This window comes from Oncorhynchus keta, chromosome 11 (genome assembly GCF_023373465.1).
Source record: "Oncorhynchus keta strain PuntledgeMale-10-30-2019 chromosome 11, Oket_V2, whole genome shotgun sequence".
NCBI classification, from domain to species: domain Eukaryota; kingdom Metazoa; phylum Chordata; class Actinopteri; order Salmoniformes; family Salmonidae; genus Oncorhynchus; species Oncorhynchus keta.
This window is the reverse complement of record NC_068431.1, coordinates 3,813,713-3,837,224: the sequence shown is the minus strand read 5'-3', so window position 1 is coordinate 3,837,224 and position 23,512 is coordinate 3,813,713. Positions and strand designations below refer to the sequence as shown.

The 23,512-nt window shown below is 42.8% G+C and overlaps 2 protein-coding genes and 1 long non-coding RNA gene across 31 annotated transcripts in view; 2 read left to right on the top strand and 1 right to left on the bottom strand.

The window, feature by feature from the left end:
* The window catches only part of LOC118379053 (melanoma-derived growth regulatory protein-like), a 28,833-nt gene extending 27,543 nt beyond the window's left edge, over positions 1-1,290 (bottom strand). Inside the window, exon 1 of the mRNA XM_052529195.1 lies at positions 1,087-1,290. Within this exon, the coding sequence (XP_052385155.1) occupies positions 1,087-1,210 (124 nt within the window). The 5' untranslated portion in view covers positions 1,211-1,290. The remainder of the gene's footprint in view (positions 1-1,086) is intronic.
* A 3,658-nt stretch (positions 1,291-4,948) lies between these two features.
* Positions 4,949-6,196, top strand: LOC127933014 (uncharacterized). Its single transcript, XR_008146767.1, has 3 exons — positions 4,949-4,999; positions 5,108-5,359; positions 5,396-6,196. It is a non-coding gene; the product is annotated as an uncharacterized LOC127933014 (long non-coding RNA).
* A 41-nt stretch (positions 6,197-6,237) lies between these two features.
* The window catches only part of alg9 (ALG9 alpha-1,2-mannosyltransferase), a 79,094-nt gene continuing 61,819 nt past the window's right edge, over positions 6,238-23,512 (top strand). For 17 of the 29 annotated variants that reach the window (XR_008146753.1, XR_008146751.1, XR_008146752.1 and 14 more), the window contains exons 1-2: positions 6,239-6,508; positions 13,951-14,086. Coding sequence is in view for 20 of the 29 variants with exons in the window: in XM_052529178.1 (XP_052385138.1) it covers positions 6,366-6,508; positions 13,951-14,086 (279 nt within the window). In the remaining 9 variants the exon portion in view is untranslated. Of the gene's footprint in view, positions 6,509-13,495; positions 13,653-13,950; positions 14,087-23,512 lie in introns of those variants that run through there. The other 12 variants (XM_052529170.1, XM_052529177.1, XM_052529169.1 and 9 more) reach the window with 4 other exon arrangements.

The following is a 23,512-nucleotide window of genomic DNA, read 5'->3' as shown; positions in this document are numbered from 1 at the left end:
CCTTCACAGGAACATTTTACATCTGGCTAGAAATGAATAAGGAAATGATCTCAAAAGAGAAAAAAGTCATCCTGTGTGCTAAATAAAGTATATCCCCTCAATAGAATCCCCTTTACTTTAATTACTTTAATGAAGACCGCTTAGTATAGTTTTAGTAGTACTGTAGTATAGTAACAGTATAGTTTTAGTAGTACTGTGGTATAGTAACAGTATAGTTTTAGTAGTACTGTAGTATAGTAGCAGTATAGTTTTAGTAGTACTGTAGTATAGTAACAGTATAGTTTAGTAGTACGGTAGTATAGTAACATTATAGTTTAGTAGTACTGTAGTATAGTTAGTTTAGTAGTACTGTAGTATAGTAACAGTATAGTTTTAGTAGTACTGTAGTATAGTTAGTTTAGTAGTACTGTGGTATAGTAACAGTATAGTTTTAGTAGTACTGTAGTATAGTAGCAGTATAGTTTTAGTAGTACTGTAGTATAGTAACAGTATAGTTTAGTAGTACGGTAGTATAGTAACATTATAGTTTAGTAGTACTGTAGTATAGTAACAGTATCGTTTTAGTAGTACTGTAGTATAGTAGCAGTATAGTTTTAGTAGTACTGTGGTATAGTAACAGTATAGTTTAGTAGTACGGTAGTATAGTAACAGTATAGTTAGTTTAGTAGTACTGTAGTATAGTTAGTTTAGTAGTACTGTAGTATAGTAACAGTATAGTTTTAGTAGTACTGTAGTATAGTAACAGTATAGTTTTAGTAGTACTGTAGTATAGTAGCAGTATAGTTTTAGTAGTACTGTAGTATAGTAACAGTATAGTTTTAGTAGTACTGTAGTATAGTAACAGTATAGTTTTAGTAGTACTGTAGTATAGTAACAGTATAGTTTTAGTAGTACTGTAGTATAGTAACATAATATTTTTAGTAGTACTGTAGTATAGTAGCAGTATAGTTTTAGTAGTACTGTAGTATAGTAGCAGTTTAGTTTTAGTAGTACTGTAGTATAGTAACAGTATAGTTTTAGTAGTACTGTAGTATAGTAGCAGTTTAGTTTTAGTAGTACTGTAGCTGTATTTATATCTGTACTCACGGCTACACTCAGCGTCGGCACACAGTTTCTTGTTGGAGAGTTTGGGCATCTGTCTTCCGGCCTGACAGACAGACACAACACACAAAAACACAACACCCCACACACACACTCCTCGAGCGGACATCTTTCTCTCCTTTACTCTGCTTCTCTCTCTCTGCTGCTCTGCTGTCTGAATAGAGGCTAAGAAGGAGAGGAAAACACACACAGCTCTGTTCAGGCCCACAGAACCCCCCTCTCCGGTCCCAGAGTAGCACACTCCGCCCACTGTCTAGAAAGAGGACATCTCTGTTCAGGCCCACAGAAGCCCCCCCCACCCCTCCAGTCCCACAGCAGCACACTCCGCCCACTGTCTAGAAAGAGGACAGGACACACACAGAGACCCACACAGAGACAGACACAGAGACACACACAGAGACACACATAGAGACACACACAGAGACACACACAGAGACCCACACAGAGACAGACACAGAGACAGACACAGAGACACACACAGAGACCCACACAGAGACCCACACAGAGACCCACACAGAGACCCACACAGAGACACACATAGAGACACACACAGAGACCCACACAGAGACCCACACAGAGACACACACAGAGACCCACACAAAGACCCACACAGAGACCCACACAGAGACACACATAGAGACACACACAGAGACACACATAGAGAGACACACAAAGACACACACATGCACACATTCTTCAATACAGTGCGAGTGAGTGTGTTACAGAGAGAAAGCAGCCCTGTCTGGAGGTCTGTGGTCAGACTGTGTTGATGACTGTAGGGTGTCCCATGACGTCTAAGAGAAAACAAAACTTTGCTAATATGGCTGCAGCCCTCAGGAATCCCCTCATTGTAATATGGCTGCAGCCTCAGGAATCCCCTCATCATAATATGGCTGCAGCCTCAGGAATCCCCTCATTGTAATATGGCTGCAGCCTCAGGAATCCCCTCATTGTATTATGGCTGCAGCCCTCAGGAATCCCCTCATCATAATATGGCTGCAGCCCTCAGGAATCCCCTCATTGTATTATGGCTGCAGCCTCAGGAATCCCCTCATTGTATTATGGCTGCAGCCTCAGGAATCCCCTCATTGTAATATGGCTGCAGCCCTCAGGAATCCCCTCATCATAATATGGCTGCAGCCTCAGGAATCCCCTCATTGTATTATGGCTGCAGCCTCAGGAATCCCCTCATTGTAATATGGCTGCAGCCTCAGGAATCCCCTCATTGTAATATGGCTGCAGCCTCAGGAATCCCCTCATTGTAATATGGCTGCAGCCCTCAGGAATCCCCTCATTGTATTATGGCTGCAGCCCTCAGGAATCCCCTCATTGTATTATGGCTGCAGCCTCAGGAATCCCCTCATAGTAATATGGCTGCAGCCTCAGGAATCCCCTCATTGTAATATGGCTGCAGCCCTCAGGAATCCCCTCATAGTAATATGGCTGCAGCCCTCAGGAATCCCCTCATAGTATTATGGCTGCAGCCCTCAGGAATCCCCTCATAGTAATATGGCTGCAGCCCTCAGGAATCCCCTCATAGTAATATGGCTGCAGCCCTCAGGAATCCCCTCATTGTATTATGGCTGCAGCCCTCAGGAATCCCCTCATTGTAATATGGCTGCAGCCTCAGGAATCCCCTCATAGTAATATGGCTGCAGCCCTCAGGAATCCCCTCATAGTAATATGGCTGCAGCCCTCAGGAATCCCCTCATTGTAATATGGCTGCAGCCCTCAGGAATCCCCTCATTGTATTATGGCTGCAGCCTCAGGAATCCCCTCATTGTAATATGGCTGCAGCCTCAGGAATCCCCTCATTGTAATATGGCTGCAGCCCTCAGGAATCCCCTCATTGTAATATGGCTGCAGCCCTCAGGAATCCCCTCATTGTATTATGGCTGCAGCCTCAGGAATCCCCTCATTGTAATATGGCTGCAGCCCTCAGGAATCCCCTCATTGTAATATGGCTGCAGCCTCAGGAATCCCCTCATTGTAATATGGCTGCAGCCTCAGGAATCCCCTCATTGTATTATGGCTGCAGCCTCAGGAATCCCCTCATTGTATTATGGCTGCAGCCTCAGGAATCCCCTCATTGTAATATGGCTGCAGCCCTCAGGAATCCCCTCATTGTAATATGGCTGCAGCCCTCAGGAATCCCCTCATTGTATTATGGCTGCAGCCCTCAGGAATCCCCTCATTGTATTATGGCTGCAGCCTCAGGAATCCCCTCATAGTATTATGGCTGCAGCCTCAGGAATCCCCTCATTGTAATATGGCTGCAGCCCTCAGGAATCCCCTCATAGTAATATGGCTGCAGCCCTCAGGAATCCCCTCATAGTATTATGGCTGCAGCCCTCAGGAATCCCCTCATTGTAATATGGCTGCAGCCCTCAGGAATCCCCTCATTGTAATATGGCTGCAGCCCTCAGGAATCCCCTCATTGTATTATGGCTGCAGCCTCAGGAATCCCCTCATTGTAATATGGCTGCAGCCTCAGGAATCCCCTCATAGTAATATGGCTGCAGCCCTCAGGAATCCCCTCATAGTAATATGGCTGCAGCCCTCAGGAATCCCCTCATTGTAATATGGCTGCAGCCCTCAGGAATCCCCTCATTGTATTATGGCTGCAGCCTCAGGAATCCCCTCATTGTAATATGGCTGCAGCCTCAGGAATCCCCTCATTGTAATATGGCTGCAGCCCTCAGGAATCCCCTCATTGTATTATGGCTGCAGCCCTCAGGAATCCCCTCATTGTAATATGGCTGCAGCCTCAGGAATCCCCTCATTGTAATATGGCTGCAGCCCTCAGGAATCCCCTCATTGTAATATGGCTGCAGCCTCAGGAATCCCCTCATTGTAATATGGCTGCAGCCCTCAGGAATCCCCTCATTGTAATATGGCTGCAGCCCTCAGGAATCCCCTCATTGTATTATGGCTGCAGCCTCAGGAATCCCCTCATTGTAATATGGCTGCAGCCCTCAGGAATCCCCTCATAGTAATATGGCTGCAGCCCTCAGGAATCCCCTCATTGTATTATGGCTGCAGCCCTCAGGAATCCCCTCATTGTATTATGGCTGCAGCCTCAGGAATCCCCTCATAGTAATATGGCTGCAGCCTCAGGAATCCCCTCATAGTATTATGGCTGCAGCCTCAGGAATCCCCTCATAGTATTATGGCTGCAGCCCTCAGGAATCCCCTCATTGTAATATGGCTGCAGCCCTCAGGAATCCCCTCATTGTAATATGGCTGCAGCCCTCAGGAATCCCCTCATAGTATTATGGCTGCAGCCTCAGGAATCCCCTCATTGTATTATGGCTGCAGCCTCAGGAATCCCCTCATTGTATTATGGCTGCAGCCTCAGGAATCCCCTCATTGTATTATGGCTGCAGCCTCAGGAATCCCCTCATAGTATTATGGCTGCAGCCTCAGGAATCCCCTCATAGTATTATGGCTGCAGCCTCAGGAATCCCCTCATTGTAATATGGCTGCAGCCCTCAGGAATCCCCTCATAGTATTATGGCTGCAGCCTCAGGAATCCCCTCATAGTATTATGGCTGCAGCCTCAGGAATCCCCTCATTGTAAGATGGCTGCAGCCACAACTTTGGGATAAGAGAGGAGAATAGGGACAACTCATCGACATGACAGTAACTCTGCAACAAGTCTATCTCAGCAACATGACAGTAACTCTGCATCGTGACAGTAACTCTGCATCATGACAGTAACTCTGCAACGTGACAGTAACTCTGCAACGTGACAGTAACTCTGCATCGTGACAGTAACTCTGCAACTTGACAGTAACTCTGCAACGTGACAGTAACTCTGCAACAGGTCCAACTCAGCAACAAGACAGTAACTCTGCAACAGGTCCAACTCAGTAACATGACAGTAACTCTGCAACAAGTCCAACTCAGTAACATGACAGTAACTCTGCAACAGGTCCAACTCAGCAACATGACAGTAACTCTGCAACAGGTCCAACTCAGCAACATGACAGTAACTCTGCAACAGGTCCAACTCAGTAACATGACAGTAACTCTGCAACAAGTCCAACTCAGTAACATGACAGTAACTCTGCAACAAGTCCAACTCAGTAACATGACAGTAACTCTGCAACAAGTCCAACTCAGTAACATGACAGTAACTCTGCAACAAGTCCAACTCAGTAACATGACAGTAACTCTGCAACAAGTCCAACTCAGTAACATGACAGTAACTCTGCAACAAGTCCAACTCAGTAACATGACAGTAACTCTGCAACAAGTCCAACTCAGTAACATGACAGTAACTCTGCAACAGGTCCAACTCAGTAACATGACAGTAACTCTGCAACAAGTCCAACTCAGTAACATGACAGTAACTCTGCAACAAGTCCAACTCAGTAACATGACAGTAACTCTGCAACAAGTCCAACTCAGCAACAAGACAGTAACTCTGCAACAAGTCCAACAAGTCCAACTCAGTAACATGACAGTAACTCTGCAACAAGTCCAACTCAGTAACATGACAGTAACTCTGCAACAAGTCCAACTCAGTAACATGACAGTAACTCTGCAACAAGTCCAACTCAGTAACATGACAGTAACTCTGCAACATTTTTGTCCAAACTTTTGACGAGTACTGTAAATAAATTATTTGATAAAAAGTATAAAGTATTTCCAAATCAAATAAAATGTATTTGGTCACATACACATACATGTTATTGCGAGTGTAGCGAAATCCAGGGACCCTCTGCACACATCAATAACAGTCACCCTCGAAGCATCGTTACCCATCGCTCCACATAATCCGCTACTACTTCGAGGTCTCAGAGCAAGTGACGTCCCAATTGAAACGCTAACCAAGCTATCCGTTACACTGGTGCCTCTAGTTCCGACCATGCAGTAATATCTAACAAGTAATCTAACCATTTCAGAACAGCTACTTTATACACACACAAGTGTAAAGGAAATGAATAAGAATATGTCATCAACTGTCTCTCGGCTCCTCAACATGATCATCTGTTTCCTGGCCATGTTTTATGATTTATCAACTCTCTCCACGTTCGCTCAACATTCCTCCCTACTTTTTGTTGAATAATGAGACGGAAAGGACACCATCATATTACACACCTCCTCGTGGCTTCTTGCTGTAATTGTAGCTTTCAGGGATGTCCAGAACAGCACGCAGTCTACACTCGTTAACTTGCCATCACTAAACATGGCGGTGCCCTTTGCCATAAAACACCATATTGAGGACAAGGCGAGGCACCGGAGCGCCAGTAGTAGACATGGCGGCTAAGGGAGCTAAGCAAAAAACGCGACGAGTCAGTAGACAAGATGCCAATAACAGCGGGAATCTACTGAGCGAAACCCGGGTGCAGAGAGAGGAGAAGGCCGGAGAGGAGACCAAACCCCCCGACACTCGGACTGAGTGAGTACAGTACATGTTGCCGGTAGTGATTAGCTATTGGGTCAATGCTCAGTCAGCTAGCTAATGTTGGCTCACTGCACTGTCAGTGGCAACCAACCCATATGTTGCTAAACGTGAGTATTGCTTGTGAAACATTGCGTTTATACAGGACGTGTTTTAAGTTAGTTGTATCCGCCAGTCTCGAAGCTAATTAGCCACAGTCAGTAGTTAGCTATCTATCTTCATCTCTGTCACTCTTCTTCAGTTTATTTATTCCGTCTGCCGCTGCTTCCATCTACACTGAATTTAGCTGCAGCCAGCCGACCCTTCTGACAAATACAATGTTTTCTTCTTCTCTGACAGACACAGCTTCTACAGTTGGTCTTGTAACTCAGAGGTCAGTGTGTATTTATTTGTACCTGGAGTTTTTCAGCTTGTCCAGTCTGAGACTCGCATTAAGGATGACGTTTTCCAAGTGACGCTCCACACTGCGCATGCTCCGTGTTATATCTTCAAATGAAATGAAATTGTATTAGTCACATGCGCCGAATACAACATACGAGCATTAACCAACAATGCAGTTTAAAATAAAATATATATGCATACGAATAAGAGAGAAAAGTAACAAGTCATTTAAAGAGCAGCAGTAAAATGACAATAGCGTCAATGTGCGTGGGCACCGGTTAGCATAGATAACAATAGAGCGCTGCAGTGGTGTAAAGAGGGTGAGGGAGGCAATGCAAATAGTCTGGGTAGCCATTTGACGAGATGTTCAGGGGTCTTATGGGTAGAAGCTGTTTGGAAGCCTCTGGGACCTAGAATTGGTGCTCCGGTTCAGCTTGCCGTGCGGTAGCAGGGAGAACAGTCTATGACTAGGGTGGCTGGAGTATTTGACCATTTTTAGGCCCTTCCTCTGACACCTCCTGGATGGAAGGAAGCTTCGCCCTAGTGATGTACTGGGCCATTCGCACTTCCCTCTGTAGTGCCCTTGCGGTCAGAGACCGAGCAGTTGCCATACAAGGCAGTGATACAACCAGTCAGAATGCTTTCAATGGTGCAGCAGTAGAAACTGTTGAGGATCTGAGGACCCATGACAAATCTTTTCAGTCTGCTGAGAGGGAATAGGTTTTGTCGTGCCCTCTTCACGACTGTCTTGGTGTGCTTGGACCATGTTAATTGTATTTTTTTAGGGGTGGATCATTGTAATTGTCCGCATTATTTCCAATCCCCCATATCTTTTTTTGGTAAATATATATATATATATATATACCCATACATTTAAAAAAATAATAATAATCACCTTTATTTAACTAGGTAAGCCAGTTGAGAACAAGTTCTCATTTACAACTGCGACCTGTCCAAGATAAAGCAAAGCAGTGTGACACAAACAACAGCACAGAGTTACACATGGGACAAACAAACGTGCAGTCAATAACACAATAGAAAAGTCTATATACAGTGTGTGCAAATTAAATACGGTTAGGGAGGTAAGGCTATAAATAGGCCGTAGTGGCGAAGTAATTACAAGTACAAGTAAACACTGGAGTGATAGATGTGCAGAAGATGAATGTGCAAGTAGAGATACTGGGGTGCAAAGAAGCTAAAAAATGTCAATAAAATAAATAACAATATGGGGATGAGGTAGTTGGGTGGGCTATTTACAGATGAGCTATGTACAGGTGCAGTAATCTATAAGCTGCTCATATAGCTGATGGTTAAAGTTAGTGAGGGAGATATGAGTCTCCAGCTTCAGTGATTTTTGCAATTCGTTCCAGTCATTGGCAGCAGAGAACTGGAAGGAAAGGCAGCCAAAGGGGGAATTGGCTTTGGGGGTGACCAGTGACATATACCTGCTGGAGCGCGTGCTACGGGTGGGTGTTGCTATGGTGACCAGTGAAATAGACCTGCTGGAGCGCGTGCTACGGGTGGGTGCTGCTATGGTGACCAGTGAGCTGAGATAAGGCGGGGCTTTACCAAGCATGAACTTATAGATGACCTGGAGCCAGTGGGTTTGGCGACGAGTATGAAGCGAGGGCCAGCCAACGAGAGCATTACAGGGAATACAGGTCGCAGTGGGTAGTATATGGGGATTTGGTGACAAAACGGAAGGCACTGTGATAGACTGCATCCAATGTGCTGAGTAGAATGTTGGAGGCTATTTTGTAAATGACATCGCCATAGTCAAGGATTGGTAGGATAGTCAGTTTTACGAGGGTATGTTTGGCAGCATGAGTGAAGGATGCTTTGTTGCAAAATAGGAAGCCGATTTTAGATTTAATTTTGGATTGCAGATGTTTAATGTGAGTCTGGAAGGAGAGTTTACAGTCTAAACAGACACCTAGGTATTTGTAGTTGTCCACATATTCAGAACCATCCAGAGTAGTGATATACACTGCTCAAAAAAATAAAAGGAAAACTTAAACAACCCAATGTAACTCCAAGTCAATCACACTTCTGTGAAATCAAACTGTCCAATTAGGAAGCAACACTGATTGACAATACATTTCACATGCTGTTGTGCAAATGGAATAGACAACAGGTGGAAATTTTAGGCAATTAGCAAGACACCCCCAATAAAGGAGTGGTTCTGCAGGTGATAACCACAGACCACTTCTCAGTTCCTATGCTTCCTGGCTGATGTTTTGGTCACTTTTGAATGCTGGCGGTGCTTTCACTCTAGTGGTAACATGAGACGGATTCTTCAACCCACACAAGTGGCTCAGGTAGTGCAGCTCATCCAGGATGGCACATCAATGCGAGCTGTGGAAAGAAGGTTTGCTGTGTCTGTCAGCGTGTCAGTGTCCAGAGCATGGAGGCGCTACCAGGAGACAGGCCAGTACATCAGGAAACGTGGAGGAGGCCGTAGGGGGGCAACAACCCAGCAGCAGGACCGCTACTTCCGCCTGTGCAAGGAGGAGCAGGAGGAGCACTGCCAGAGCCCTGCAAAATGACCTCCAGCAGGCCACAAATGTGCATGTGTCTGCTCAAAAAGGTCAGAAACAGACTCCATGAGGGTGGTATGAGGGCCCGACGTCCACAGGTGGGGGTTGTGCTTACAGCCCAACACCGTGCAGGACGTTTGGCATTTGCCAGAGAACACCAAGATTGGCAAATTCGCCACTGGTGCCCTGTGCTCTTCAGATGAAAGCACGTTCACACTGAGCACGTGACAGACGTGAAACAGTCTGGAGATGCCGTGGAGAACGTTCTGCTGCCTGCAACATACTCTAGCATGACTGGTTTGGCGGTGGGTCAGTCATGGTTTGGGGACGGCATTTCTTTGGGGGGCCGCACAGCCCTCCATGTGCTCGCCAGAGGTAGCCTGACTGCCATTAGGTACCGAGATGAGATCCTCAGACCCCTTGTGAGACCATATGCTGTTGCGGTTGGCCCTGGGTTCCTCCTAATGCAAGACAATGCTAGACCTCATGTGGCTGGAGTGTGTCAGCAGTTCCTGCAAGAGAAAGGCATTGATGCTATGGACTGGCCCGCCCGTTCCCCAGACCTGAATCCAATTGAGCACATCTGGGACATCATGTCTCGCTCCATCCACCAACGCCACATTGCACCACAGACTGTCCAGGAGTTGGCAGATGCTTTAGTCCAGGTCTGGGAGGAGATCCCTCAGGAGACCATCCGCCACCTCATCAGGAGCATGCCCAGGCGTTGTAGTGAGGTCATACAGGCACGTGGAGGCCACACACACTACTGAGCCTCATTTTGACTTGTTTTAAGGACATTACATCAAAGTTGGATCAGCCTGTAGTGTGGTTTTCCACTTTAATTTTGAGTGTGACTCCAAATCCAGACTTGGCTTTTGAAGCTTCTGATAGGCTAATTGACATAATTTGAGTCAATTGGAGGTGTACCTGTGGATGTATTTCAAGGTCTACCTTCAAACTCAGTGCAGGAGTACAGGAGGGGACTGAGCACATACCCCTGAAGGACCCCTGTGTTGAGGATCAGCATGCCGGACATGTTGTTACCTACCTTTACCACCTGGTGGCGGCCCGTCAGGAAGTCCAGGATCCAGTTGCAGCAGGAGGTGTTGTTACCTACCTTTACCACCTGGGGGCGGCCCATCAGGAAGTCCAGGATCCAGTTGCAGAGTGAGGTGTTGTTACCTACCTTTACCACCTGGTGGCGGCCCATCAGGAAGTCCAGGATCCAGTTGCAGAGGGAGGTGTTTAGTCTCAGGGTCCTTAGCTTAGTGATGGGCTTTGAGGGCCACTATGGTGTTGGACGCTGAGCTGTAGTCAATTAATAACATTCTCACATAGGTGTTCCTTTTGTCTAGGTGGGAAAGGGCAGTGTGGAGTGCAATAGAGATTGCGTCATCTGTGGATCTGTTGGGGTGGTATGGAAATTAGTGGGTCTAGTGTTTCTGCGATAATAGTGTTGATGTGAGCCATGACCAGACTTTCAAAGCACTTCATAGTTACAGATGTGAGTGCTACTGGTCGGTAGGCTTTTAGGCAGGTTACCTTAGTGTTCTTGGGCACAGGCACTATGGTGGTCTGCTTAAAAAAAAAAGTTGGAAATGCGGACTTGGACAGGGAGAAGTTGAAAATGTCAGCCAAGACACTTTCCAGTTGGTCAGCGCCAGCTCGCTGTACACGTCCTGGTAATCCGTTTGGCCCTGCAGCCTTGTGAATGTTGACCTGTTTTAAAGGTGTTCCTCACATCGGCTGGGGAGAGCGTGATCACACAGTCTTCCAGAACAGCTGGTAACTCTCATGCATGTTTTAGTGTTATTTGCCTCAAAGCGAGCATAGAAGTGGTTTAGCTCATCTGGTAGGCTTGTGTCACTGGGTGGCTCATGGCTGTGCTTCCCTTTGTAGTCTGTAATGGTTTGCAAGTCCTGCCACATCCAAGGAGTGTCAGAGCCAGTGTAGTAGGATTTGATCTTAGTCCTGTATTGACGCTTTGCCTGTTTGATGGTTCGTCGGAGGGCATAGTTGGGAGTTCTTATAAGCTTCCGGTTTAGATTCCCGCTCTTTGAAAGCGGCAGCTCTAGCCGTTAGCTCAGTGCGGATGCTTCCTGTAATTCATGGCTTCTGGTTGGGGTATGTACTAGAGGTCAACCGATTTATGATTTTTCAACGACAATACCGATACCGATTTGTTGGAGGACCACCTGGGCTCGAACCAGGAACACATCGACAACAGCCACCCTCGAAGCAGCGTTACCCATCACTCCACAAAAGCTTCGGGGAACAACTACTTCAAGGTCTCAGAGCGAGTGACGTAACCGATTGAAATGCTATTAGCACGCACCACCGCTAACTAGCTAGCCATTTCACATCGGTTACACCAGCCTAATCTCAGGAGTTGATAGGCTTGAAGTCATAAACAGCTCAATGCTTGAAGCACAGCTAGGTGCTGCTGGCAAACGCACGAAGAAAGGCATTGATGTGTATGGTTAGGTACATTCGTGCAACGATTGTGCTTTTTTTCGCAAATGCGAAAATCATCCCCCGTTTTGGCGACGTTGGCTGTCTTTGTTAGGAAGAAATTGTCTTCCCATAGTTCTCAACGAGCCAGGTGGCCCAAACTGCTGCATATACCCTGACTCTGTTGCACAGAACGCAAGAGAAGTGACACAATTTCCATAGTTAAAAGAAATTCATGTTAGCAGGCAATATTAACTAAATATGCAGGTTTCAAAATATATACTTGTGTATTGATTTTAAGAAAGGCATTGATGTTTATGGTTAGGTACACATTGGTGCAATGACAGTGCTTTTTTTTGCGAATGCGGTTATTAAATCACCCGTTTGGCGAAGTAGGCTGTGATTCAATGATAAATTAACAGGCACCACATCGATTATATGCAACGCAGGACAAGCTAGATAAACTAGTAATATCATCAACCATGTGTAGTTAACTAGTGATTATGTTAAGATGTTACATGACTGTAAGTCGCTTTGGATAAAAGCGTCAGCTAAATGGCATATATTATTATATTATTATATTAAGATTGATTGTTTTTTACAAGATACGTTTAACGCTAGCTAGCACCTTACCTTGGCCCCTTGCTGCACTCGCATAACAGGTAGTCAGCCTGCCACGCAGTCTCCTCGTGGAGTGCAATGTAATCGGCCATGATCGGTGTCCAAAAATGGCGATTACCGATTGTTATGAATACTTCGGCCCTAATTAATCGGTCATTCCGATTAATCGGTCGACCTCTATGTACGTACAGTCACTGTGGGGACAAGGTCATCGATGCACTTATTGATGAAGCCAATGACTGATGTGGTGGACTCCTCAATGCCATCGGAGGAATCCCGGAACATGTTGCAGTCTGTGCTAGCAAAACAGTCATGTAGCTTAGCATCTGCTTTTAGTCACTGGTGCTTGAATTTTTGCTTGTAAGCCGGAATCAGGAAGATAGAATAATGGTAAGATTTGCCAAATTTAGGGCGAGGGAGAGCTTTGTATGCGTCTCTGTGTGTGGAGTAAAGGTGGTCCAGAGTTAGTTTCCCTCTGGTTGCACATTCCCCTGCATTAAAGTCCCTGGCTACTAAGAGTGGCACTTCTGGGTGAGGGTTTTCTTGTTTGCTTATGGCAGAATACAACTCATTCAATGCTGTCTTAGTGCCAGCCTCTTACTGTGGTGGTATATAAACAGCTACGGGGAATACAGATGAAAACTCTCTCGATCGGTAGTGTGGTCTACAGCTTATCATGAGACACTCTACCTCTGGCGAGCAGTAGCTTGAGACTTCCTTAGATATTGTGCACCAGTTGTTATTTACAGAAATACATAGACCTCCGCCTCTTGTCTTACCAGACGCCACTGTTCTATCCTGCCGGTACATCGTATGTTGACGTTGTCGTCGTTCAGCCACGACTCCGTGAAGCATAAGATATTAGTTTTTTTTAATGTCCCATTGGTAGTTTAATCTTCTGCTTAACGGGTCAATTTTATTTTCCAAAGATTGTACGTTTGCTAGCAGAATGAGGGGGAACTGGGGGTTTATTTGATCGCCTACGAATTCTCAGAAGGCAGCCCCTCCCTTCGGCACCTCTTTCTCCGCCTCCTCTTCACGCAGACTTCACGCAGATCACAGGGATCGGGCCTTTTCCCGAGGAAGCAGGATATCCTTCGCGTCGGGCTCGTCAGAGTCGTGAAAGGAAAAAAGGATTCTGCTAGTCCGTGGTGAGTAATCGCAGTCTTGATGTCTGGAAGTTTGTTTCGGTCATAGGAGACTGTAGCGGCAACATTACATACAGAAATAAGTTGCAAACAACGCAAACAAAAAGACACATTTGGCCGTGGGCACCTAAACCGTCTGCCTTCTTCTCCGGCTCCATCTTCTCCCGGTACGGCACGTCTGTCTGTCTGTGTGTCAATACCTTTGCTAAGTCGCTGCTCTTTAGGTCTGGTGGAGGGTAGCTGTAGTAGGACTCACACTCTCTCTTTCTCTCCCTCTCTCTCTGTCTGTGCGTGTGTGTAGGTGTGTCAGTAGAGGAGGCCAGGTGTGGGCTCCTGAAGGTTCCACTGCATTTAAATGTCTTCTGTCAGCCCGGTTCTGTGCAGCGTTGCTTAGCAACATCTCCGACTGTGACGAGACCTATAACTACTGGGAGCCGGTGAGTAATAATAATACAATAATGATTATTTGGGTGGTGTTTATTTGTCCTGTTACTCACACATGTGTAATGGAAATGTGTATTTTTGCCCAACTCCCCATGAGACATTGTAGGCTGTTATTGTAAATAAGAATTTGTTCTTAACTCACTTTCCTAGTTAAAGGTAAAAATATTTATATATTTTTAAAGTCACCCGCAAGGATTGGGGTCACGGCCACCCTTGGAGCATTTAGGATGAAGTGCCTTGCTCAAGGGTACAGTGGCAGATGTATTTATTTATTTCATCTTGTTGGTTCCGGTATTCGAACCAGCAACCTTTCGGTTACTGGCCCAACCCTCTAACCTCAAAGCTACGTGATGTCGCTGACATCAGTGTGCGACCAACGCATGTTTTAAGTAGGCTTCGGCGGTATCTAGATTGTCATACCTTCATACCAAATTTGTGCCGTACTGGGATATTTTGGAATACCGGCACTGAACACAAGGGGCGCTGCTTTCAAACCTTTCTCTGTAGTCCAAAGGTTAGCCATGCTAACAAGGACATGTACAATCCCATAGAGAATGCTAACTTAATGCTAACAATCACATTGCAAACATTTTATACGGTCTTTGACCTAAACTATACAAATATATAGTGTATAAATATAAATAAGTAATTCAAAAATGCTACACAGTTTGCTGCAAAAAAACAATATTAGACATCAAGGCTCTTGATCCTGGGGGGAATTCTCTGCTATTACTAAGTGAATGCTTGATTTTTGGAAGAAGCTTACCACTTAGCCATAAAGCTCACTAGCTACTAAATTAAGTAATGCAGTGCATTTGGTAGCTAGTGCTTTGGCAGGAACTAATGGGGATCCATAATAAATATGAATACAAATAGAAACCTTCGCCCCAGTCTGAGGTTCTGAGTGCACCGGAGCAAGTTTTCATCAAGCATCTCTGCACTGTTCCGTTCATCGTTCTCTCGATCCTGACTAGTCTCCCAGTCACTGCCGCTGAAAAAACAGCATAATGGTGGCACCACCATGCTTCACCATAAGGATGGTGCCAGGCTTCCTCCAGACATGAGAGGGTCTGAATGCTTCCCGAATGCACTGTAACTTAAAAGCATGTGTGACATGTATTGGGGTGCACAATCGTGTATTGACTTAAAAACCAATAGAAGTATCTTAAAATGTATTTTTAAACCCACAGACATTCAGTGCAGAGACCTTAAAACCAGTGTAATGTGCTCTCTGTCTGGTCTAGGTCAGTACCTGTGCTGCATTCTGTATGTTTTACAGTACAGAGACCATTAAACCGGTGTAATGTGCTCTCCGTCTGGTCTTGGTCAGTACCTGTGCTGCATTCTGTATGTTTTGCATTTTCTTGGGTAGACCAGAGAGAAGAGCATTACAGTAGTCAAGCCTGCTTGTAATAAAAGCATGGATCAGTCTGAGAGAGAAACAGCCTCACCTTGGCAATGTTCCTCAGGTAGTAAAAAGCTGTTGTGGTCACATTCCTGATGTGTGATTCTAAACTGTGTTCAGAATCTAAAATAACACCTCTTATCTTTATTTCCCATGCATGTGTTAGATTCTCTCTGTGCTTTGACTCCAACAATAAGTACCTCGGTCTTGTCTTGATTTAGCTGGAGGAAGTTTTGAGCCATCCAAGTATTTAAAATCACCCATACAGTCTAATAATTTATCCCTGGAGCTAAATTACTATAGTGGCAGAAACACTGCTTAGGGGTAACATACGCTGTATTTAGCCCCTTTAGTTGTGATATAAACCTTATCAAAACAGTTAGGCCGGTGGGCTAGGCCACGTGTGTGTGATTTATGATTTTAAGAAAGGCGTGCTGTTTCTTGCCTGAGACTGGGTATCATTCACTCATTCACAAGTGATAATACATCATTCACAAGTGATAATACATCATTCACAGGTCATAATACATCATTCACAGGTGATAATACATCATTCACAGGTGATAATACATCATTCACAGGTGATAATACATCATTCACAGGTGATAATACATCATTCACAGGTGATAATACATCATTCACAGGTGATAATACATCATTCACAGGTCATAATACATCATTCACAGGTGATAATACATCATTCACAGGTGATAATACATCATTCACAGGTGATAATACATCATTCACAGGTGATAATACATCATTCACAGGTGATAATACATCATTCACAAGTGATAATACATCATTCACAAGTGATAATACATCATTCACAGGTGATAATACATCATTCACAGGTGATAATACATCATTCACAGGTGATAATACATCACTCACAAGTGATAATACATCACTCACAAGTGATAATACATCACTCACAAGTGATAATACATCACTCACAGGTGATAATACATCATTCACAGGTGATAATACATCATTCACAGGTGATAATACATCATTCACAGGTCATAATACATCATTCACAGGTGATAATACATCATTCACAGGTGATAATACATCATTCACAGGTGATAATACATCATTCACAGGTGATAATACATCATTCACAGGTGATAATACATCATTCACAGGTGATAATACATCATTCACAGGTCATAATGTTGTCACCCATCAGACTATTCTCAATTTAATCTTGTCTGTTCATTTACCAAAATAATAAACTAGTTCTGATTTAGAATGGGCCATTTATAATTCACCTGTTGGAACAGGGGCAAGGGGAAGAAATGCATGTCATCTGTATGCACTTGAATGGAGGACACTTCCTGCGGTTCATTTTCATGTCCGCCAGGTAGGCTATACTCCTGTTGTAAAGCGAAGGAATGTGCTTAATATAAGGAAAGTTGAGGAATACAGTAAGTTTGGACACACCTACTCATTCCAGGGTTTTTCTATATTTTTACTAGTTTTTACATTGTAGAATAATAGCGAAAACATCAAAAACTATGAAATAACACATATGGAATCATGTAGTAATATAGATTTTATATTCTTCAAATTAGCCACCATTTGCCTTGGGTTGGCACTCTCTCTACTAGCTTCACCTGGAATTAATTTCAGTTAACAGGTGAACCTTGTTAAGTGAATTTGTGGAATTTCTTTCCTTAATGCGTTAGAGCCTATCAGTTGTTCTGTGACAAGGTTGGTAAACAGAAGATAGCCTTATTTGGTAAAAGACCAAGTCCATTTTATGGCAAGAACAGCTGAAATAAGCAAAGAGAAATGACAGTCCATCATTACTTTATGACATGAAGGTCAGTCAATACAACAGTCCATCATTACTTTAAGACATGAAGGTCAGTCAATACAACAGTCCATCATTACTTTAAGACATGAAGGTCAGTCAATACAACAGTCCATCATTACTTTAAGACATGAAGGTCAGTCAATACAACAGTCCATCATTACTTTAAGACATGAAGGTCAGTCAATACAACAGTCCATCATTACTTTAAGACATGAAGGTCAGTCAATACAACAGTCCATCATTACTTTAAGACATGAAGGTCAGTCAATACAACAGTCCATCATTACTTTAAGACATGAAGGTCAGTCAATACAACAGTCCATCATTACTTTAAGACATGAAGGTCAGTCAATACAACAGTCCATCATTACTTTAAGACATGAAGGTCAGTCAATACAACAGTCCATCATTACTTTAAGACATGAAGGTCAGTCAATACAACAGTCCATCATTACTTTAAGACATGAAGGTCAGTCAATACAACAGTCCATCATTACTTTAAGACATGAAGGTCAGTCAATACAACAGTCCATCATTACTTTAAGACATGAAGGTCAGTCAATACAACAGTCCATCATTACTTTAAGACATGAAGGTCAGTCAATACAACAGTCCATTACTTTAAGACATGAAGGTCAGTCAATACAACAGTCCATCATTACTTTAAGACATGAAGGTCAGTCAATACAACAGTCCATCATTACTTTAAGACATGAAGGTCAGTCAATACAACAGTCCATCATTACTTTAAGACATGAAGGTCAGTCAATACAACAGTCCATCATTACTTTAAGACATGAAGGTCAGTCAATACAACAGTCCATCATTACTTTAAGACATGAAGGTCAGTCAATACAACAGTCCATCATTACTTTAAGACATAAAGGTCAGTCAATACAACAGTCCATCATTACTTTAAGACATGAAGGTCAGTCAATACAACAGTCCATCATTACTTTAAGACATGAAGGTCAGTCAATACAACAGTCCATCATTACTTTAAGACATGAAGGTCAGTCAATACAACAGTCCATCATTACTTTAAGACATGAAGGTCAGTCAATACAACAGTCCATTACTTTAAGACATGAAGGTCAGTCAATACAACAGTCCATCATTACTTTAAGACATGAAGGTCAGTCAATACAACAGTCCATCATTACTTTAAGACATGAAGGTCAGTCCATCATTACTTTAAGACATGAAGTCAATACAACAGTCCATCATTACTTCATTACTTTAAGACATGAAGGTCAGTCAATACAACAGTCCATCATTACTTTAAGACATGAAGGTCAGTCAATACAACAGTCCATCATTACTTTAAGACATGAAGGTCAGTCAATACAACAGTCCATCATTACTTTAAGACATGAAGGTCAGTCAATACAACAGTCCATCATTACTTTAAGACATGAAGGTCAGTCAATACAACAGTCCATCATTACTTTAAGACATGAAGGTCAGTCAATACAACAGTCCATCATTACTTTAAGACATGAAGGTCAGTCAATACAACAGTCCATCATTACTTTAAGACATAAAGGTCAGTCAATACAACAGTCCATCATTACTTTAAGACATAAAGGTCAGTCAATACAACAGTCCATCATTACTTTAAGACATGAAGGTCAGTCAATACAACAGTCCATCATTACTTTAAGACATGAAGGTCAGTCAATACAACAGTCCATCATTACTTTAAGACATGAAGGTCAGTCAATACAACAGTCCATCATTACTTTAAGACATGAAGGTCAGTCAATACAACAGTCCATTACTTTAAGACATGAAGGTCAGTCAATACAACAGTCCATCATTACTTTAAGACATAAAGGTCAGTCAATACAACAGTCCATCATTACTTTAAGACATGAAGGTCAGTCAATACAACAGTCCATCATTACTTTAAGACATGAAGGTCAGTCAATACAACAGTCCATCATTACTTTAAGACATGAAGGTCAGTCAATACAACAGTCCATCATTACTTTAAGACATGAAGGTCAGTCAATACAACAGTCCATCATTACTTTAAGACATGAAGGTCAGTCAATACAACAGTCCATCATTACTTTAAGACATGAAGGTCAGTCAATACAACAGTCCATCATTACTTTAAGACATGAAGGTCAGTCAATACAACAGTCCATCATTACTTTAAGACATGAAGGTCAGTCAATACAACAGTCCATCATTACTTTAAGACATGAAGGTCAGTCAATACAACAGTCCATCATTACTTTAAGACATGAAGGTCAGTCAATACAACAGTCCATCATTACTTTAAGACATAAAGGTCAGTCAATACAACAGTCCATCATTACTTTAAGACATGAAGGTCAGTCAATACAACAGTCCATCATTACTTTAAGACATGAAGGTCAGTCAATACAACAGTCCATCATTACTTTAAGACATGAAGGTCAGTCAATACAACAGTCCATCATTACTTTAAGACATGAAGGTCAGTCAATACAACAGTCCATTACTTTAAGACATGAAGGTCAGTCAATACAACAGTCCATCATTACTTTAAGACATGAAGGTCAGTCAATACAACAGTCCATCATTACTTTAAGACATAAAGGTCAGTCAATACAACAGTCCATCATTACTTTAAGACATGAAGGTCAGTCAATACAACAGTCCATCATTACTTTAAGACATGAAGGTCAGTCAATACAACAGTCCATCATTACTTTAAGACATGAAGGTCAGTCAATACAACAGTCCATCATTACTTTAAGACATGTGGTCCTTCTGTGGCTCAGTTGGTAGAGCATGGCGCTTGTAACGCCAGGGTAGTGGGTTCGATTCCCGGGACCACCCATAAGTAGAATATATGCACACATGACTGTAAGTCGCTTTGGATAAAAGCGTCAGCTAAATGGCATATATTATTATTATTATATTACATGAAGGTCAGTCAATACAACAGTCCATCATTACTTTAAGACATGAAGGTCAGTCAATACAACAGTCCATCATTACTTTAAGACATGAAGGTCAGTCAATACAACAGTCCATCATTACTTTAAGACATGAAGGTCAGTCAATACAACAGTCCATCATTACTTTAAGACATGAAGGTCAGTCAATACAACAGTCCATCATTACTTTAAGACATGAAGGTCAGTCAATACAACAGTCCATCATTACTTTAAGACATGAAGGTCAGTCAATACAACAGTCCATCATTACTTTAAGACATGAAGGTCAGTCAATACAACAGTCCATCATTACTTTAAGACATGAAGGTCAGTCAACTTTAACAACAGTCCATCATTACTTTAAGACATGAAGGTCAGTCAATACAACAGTCCATCATTACTTTAAGACATGAAGGTCAGTCCATCATTACTTTAAGACATGAAGGTCAGTCAATACAACAGTCCATCATTACTTTAAGACATGAAGGTCAGTCAATACAACAGTCCATCATTACTTTAAGACATGAAGGTCAGTCAATACAACAGTCCATCATTACTTTAAGACATGAAGGTCAGTCAATACAACAGTCCAGTCTTTAAGACATGAAATCAATACAACAGTCCATCATTACTTTAAGACATGAAGGTCAGTCAATACAACAGTCCATCATTACTTTAAGACATGAAGGTCAGTCAATACAACAGTCCATCATTACTTTAAGACATGAAGGTCAGTCAATACAGAGAAGTTCTTGAAATGTTATAGTTTCTTCCAAAAACCATCAAGCGCTAACTGGCTCTCATGAGGAGCGCCACAGGAATGGAAGACCCAGAGTTCCCTCTGCTGCAGAGGATAAGTTCATTAGAGTTACCAGCCTCAGAAATTGCAGCCCAAATAAATGCTTCACAGAGTTCAAGTAACAGACACATCTCAACATCAACTGTTCAGAGGAGACTGTGTGAATCAGGCCAAGAAACACAAGAAATGGACATTAGACCGGTGGAAATCTGTCATTTTGGTCTGATGAGTCCAAATTTGAGATTTTTGGTTCGAACTGCCTTTGTGAGATCACCACTTTATTTTAAGAACGTGAAATGTCAGAATAATAATAGTAGAGAATAATTTATTTCAGCTTTTATTTCTTTCATCACATTCCCAGTGGGTCAGAAGTTTACATACACTCAATTAGTATTTGGAAGCATTGCCTTTAAATTGTTTAACTTGGGTCAAACATTTTGGGTAGCCTTCCACAAGCTTCCCAGAAAAAGTTGGGTGGCAAAGCACCCCAACAACATGATGCTGACACCCCCGTGCTTCATGGTTGGGATGGTGTTCTTCGGCTTGCAAACCTTCCCCTTTGTTCCTCCAAACATAACTATGGTCATTATGGCCAAACAGTTCTATTTTTGTTTCATCAGACCAGAGGACATTTTTGCACATGAGGACAAAAGTACGAGCTTTAGCCCCATGTGCAGTTGCAAACCGTAGTCTGGCTTTTCTATGGTGGTTATGGAGCAGTGGCTTCTTCCTTGCTGAGCGGACTTTCAGGTAATGTCGATATAGGACTCGTTTTTACTGTGGATAGATACTTTTGTACCTGTTTCCTCCAGCATTTTCGCAAGGTCCTTTGCTGTTGTTCTGGGATTGATTGGCATTTTTCTCACCAAAGCACGTTCATCTCTAGGAGACTTAACGCGTCTCCTTCCTGAGCGGTATGACGGCTGCGTGGTCCCATGGTGTTTATACTTGCGTACTATTGTTTGTACAGATAAATGTGATACCTTCAGGCATTTGGAAATTGCTCCCAAGGATGAACCAGACTTGTGGAGGTCTATAATTTGTTTTCTGAGGTCTTGGCTGATTTCTTTTGATTTCCCCATGATGTCATGCAAAGAGGCACTGAGTTTGAAGGTAGGCCTTGAAATATATGCACAGTTACACCTCCAATTGATTCAAAGAATTAGGTAAATTGCTAGCTAGCATTAAACTTATCTTATAAAAACAATCAATCATAATCACTAGTTATAATCACTAGTATAACTACTAATCCAGTTTAGCATGCAATATTAACCAGGTGAAATTGTGTCATTTCTCTTGCGTTCATTGCACGCAGAGTCAGGGTATATGCAACAATTTGGGCTGCCTAGCTCATTGCGAACTAATTTGCCAGAGTTTTACGTAATTATGACATATATTGAAGGTTGTGCAATGGTTCGAGCCCAGGTAGGGGCGAGGAAGGGGACGGAAGCTATACTGTTACACTGGCAATACTATAGTGCCTATGAGAACATCCAATAGTCAAAGGTATATGAAATACAAATGGTATAGAGAGAAATAGTCCTATAAATACTATATTAACTACAACCTAAAACTTCTTACCTTGGAATATTGAAGTCTCATGTTAAAAGGAACCACCAGCTTTCATATGTTCTCATGTTCTGAGCAAGGAACTGAAACGTTAGCTTTCTTACATGGCACATATTACTTTCTTCTCCAACACTTTGTTTTTGCATTATTTAAGCCAAATTGAACATGTTTCATTATTTATTTGAGGCTAAATTGATTTTATTGATGTTTTCTATTAAGTTAAAGTGTTAATTCAGTATTGTTGTAATTGTCATTATTACAAATTTAAACAAATCGGCCGATTTAAATCGGTATCGGCTTTTTTGGTCCTCCAATAATCGGCGTTGAAGAATCATAATCTGTCGGCCTCTAGTATCTAAGCCTGCAAGTTTCTGACCTATGAAGAGAGCACAGCGACGCCACTTTTCCGATGCCAGTGAGGATGCTCCTGCACAACGAAAGAATAAGGCAAGAAACAGTTCCTTCCTGCTGGGGAAAATCCAGGCGCTGAAACAGATCACTTTCCCCAGGAAAGTTGGCAAGCACATCAAATGGGTTGAAAATTCACTTGATTCCTTATTGCATCATGGTATCTTTGTCTGTTTCAGATCTTCAAATCAAATAATCAAATAAAATGTATTTATATAGCCCTTCGTACATCAGCTGATATCTTAAAGTGCTGTACAGAAATCCAGCCTAAAAACCCAAACAGCAAGCAATGCAGGTATAGAATCACGGTGGCTAGGAAAAAACTCCCTAGAAAGGCCAGAACCTAGGAAGTAACCTAGAGAGGAACCAGGCTATGAGCTGTGGCCAGTCCTCTTCAATGGCCTCACGCAACGATCTCTCTGCTCTGACAATTTGTCCTATTGTCAGATCGCATGATGGTCACCTCACCTCTTCTGCAGATGA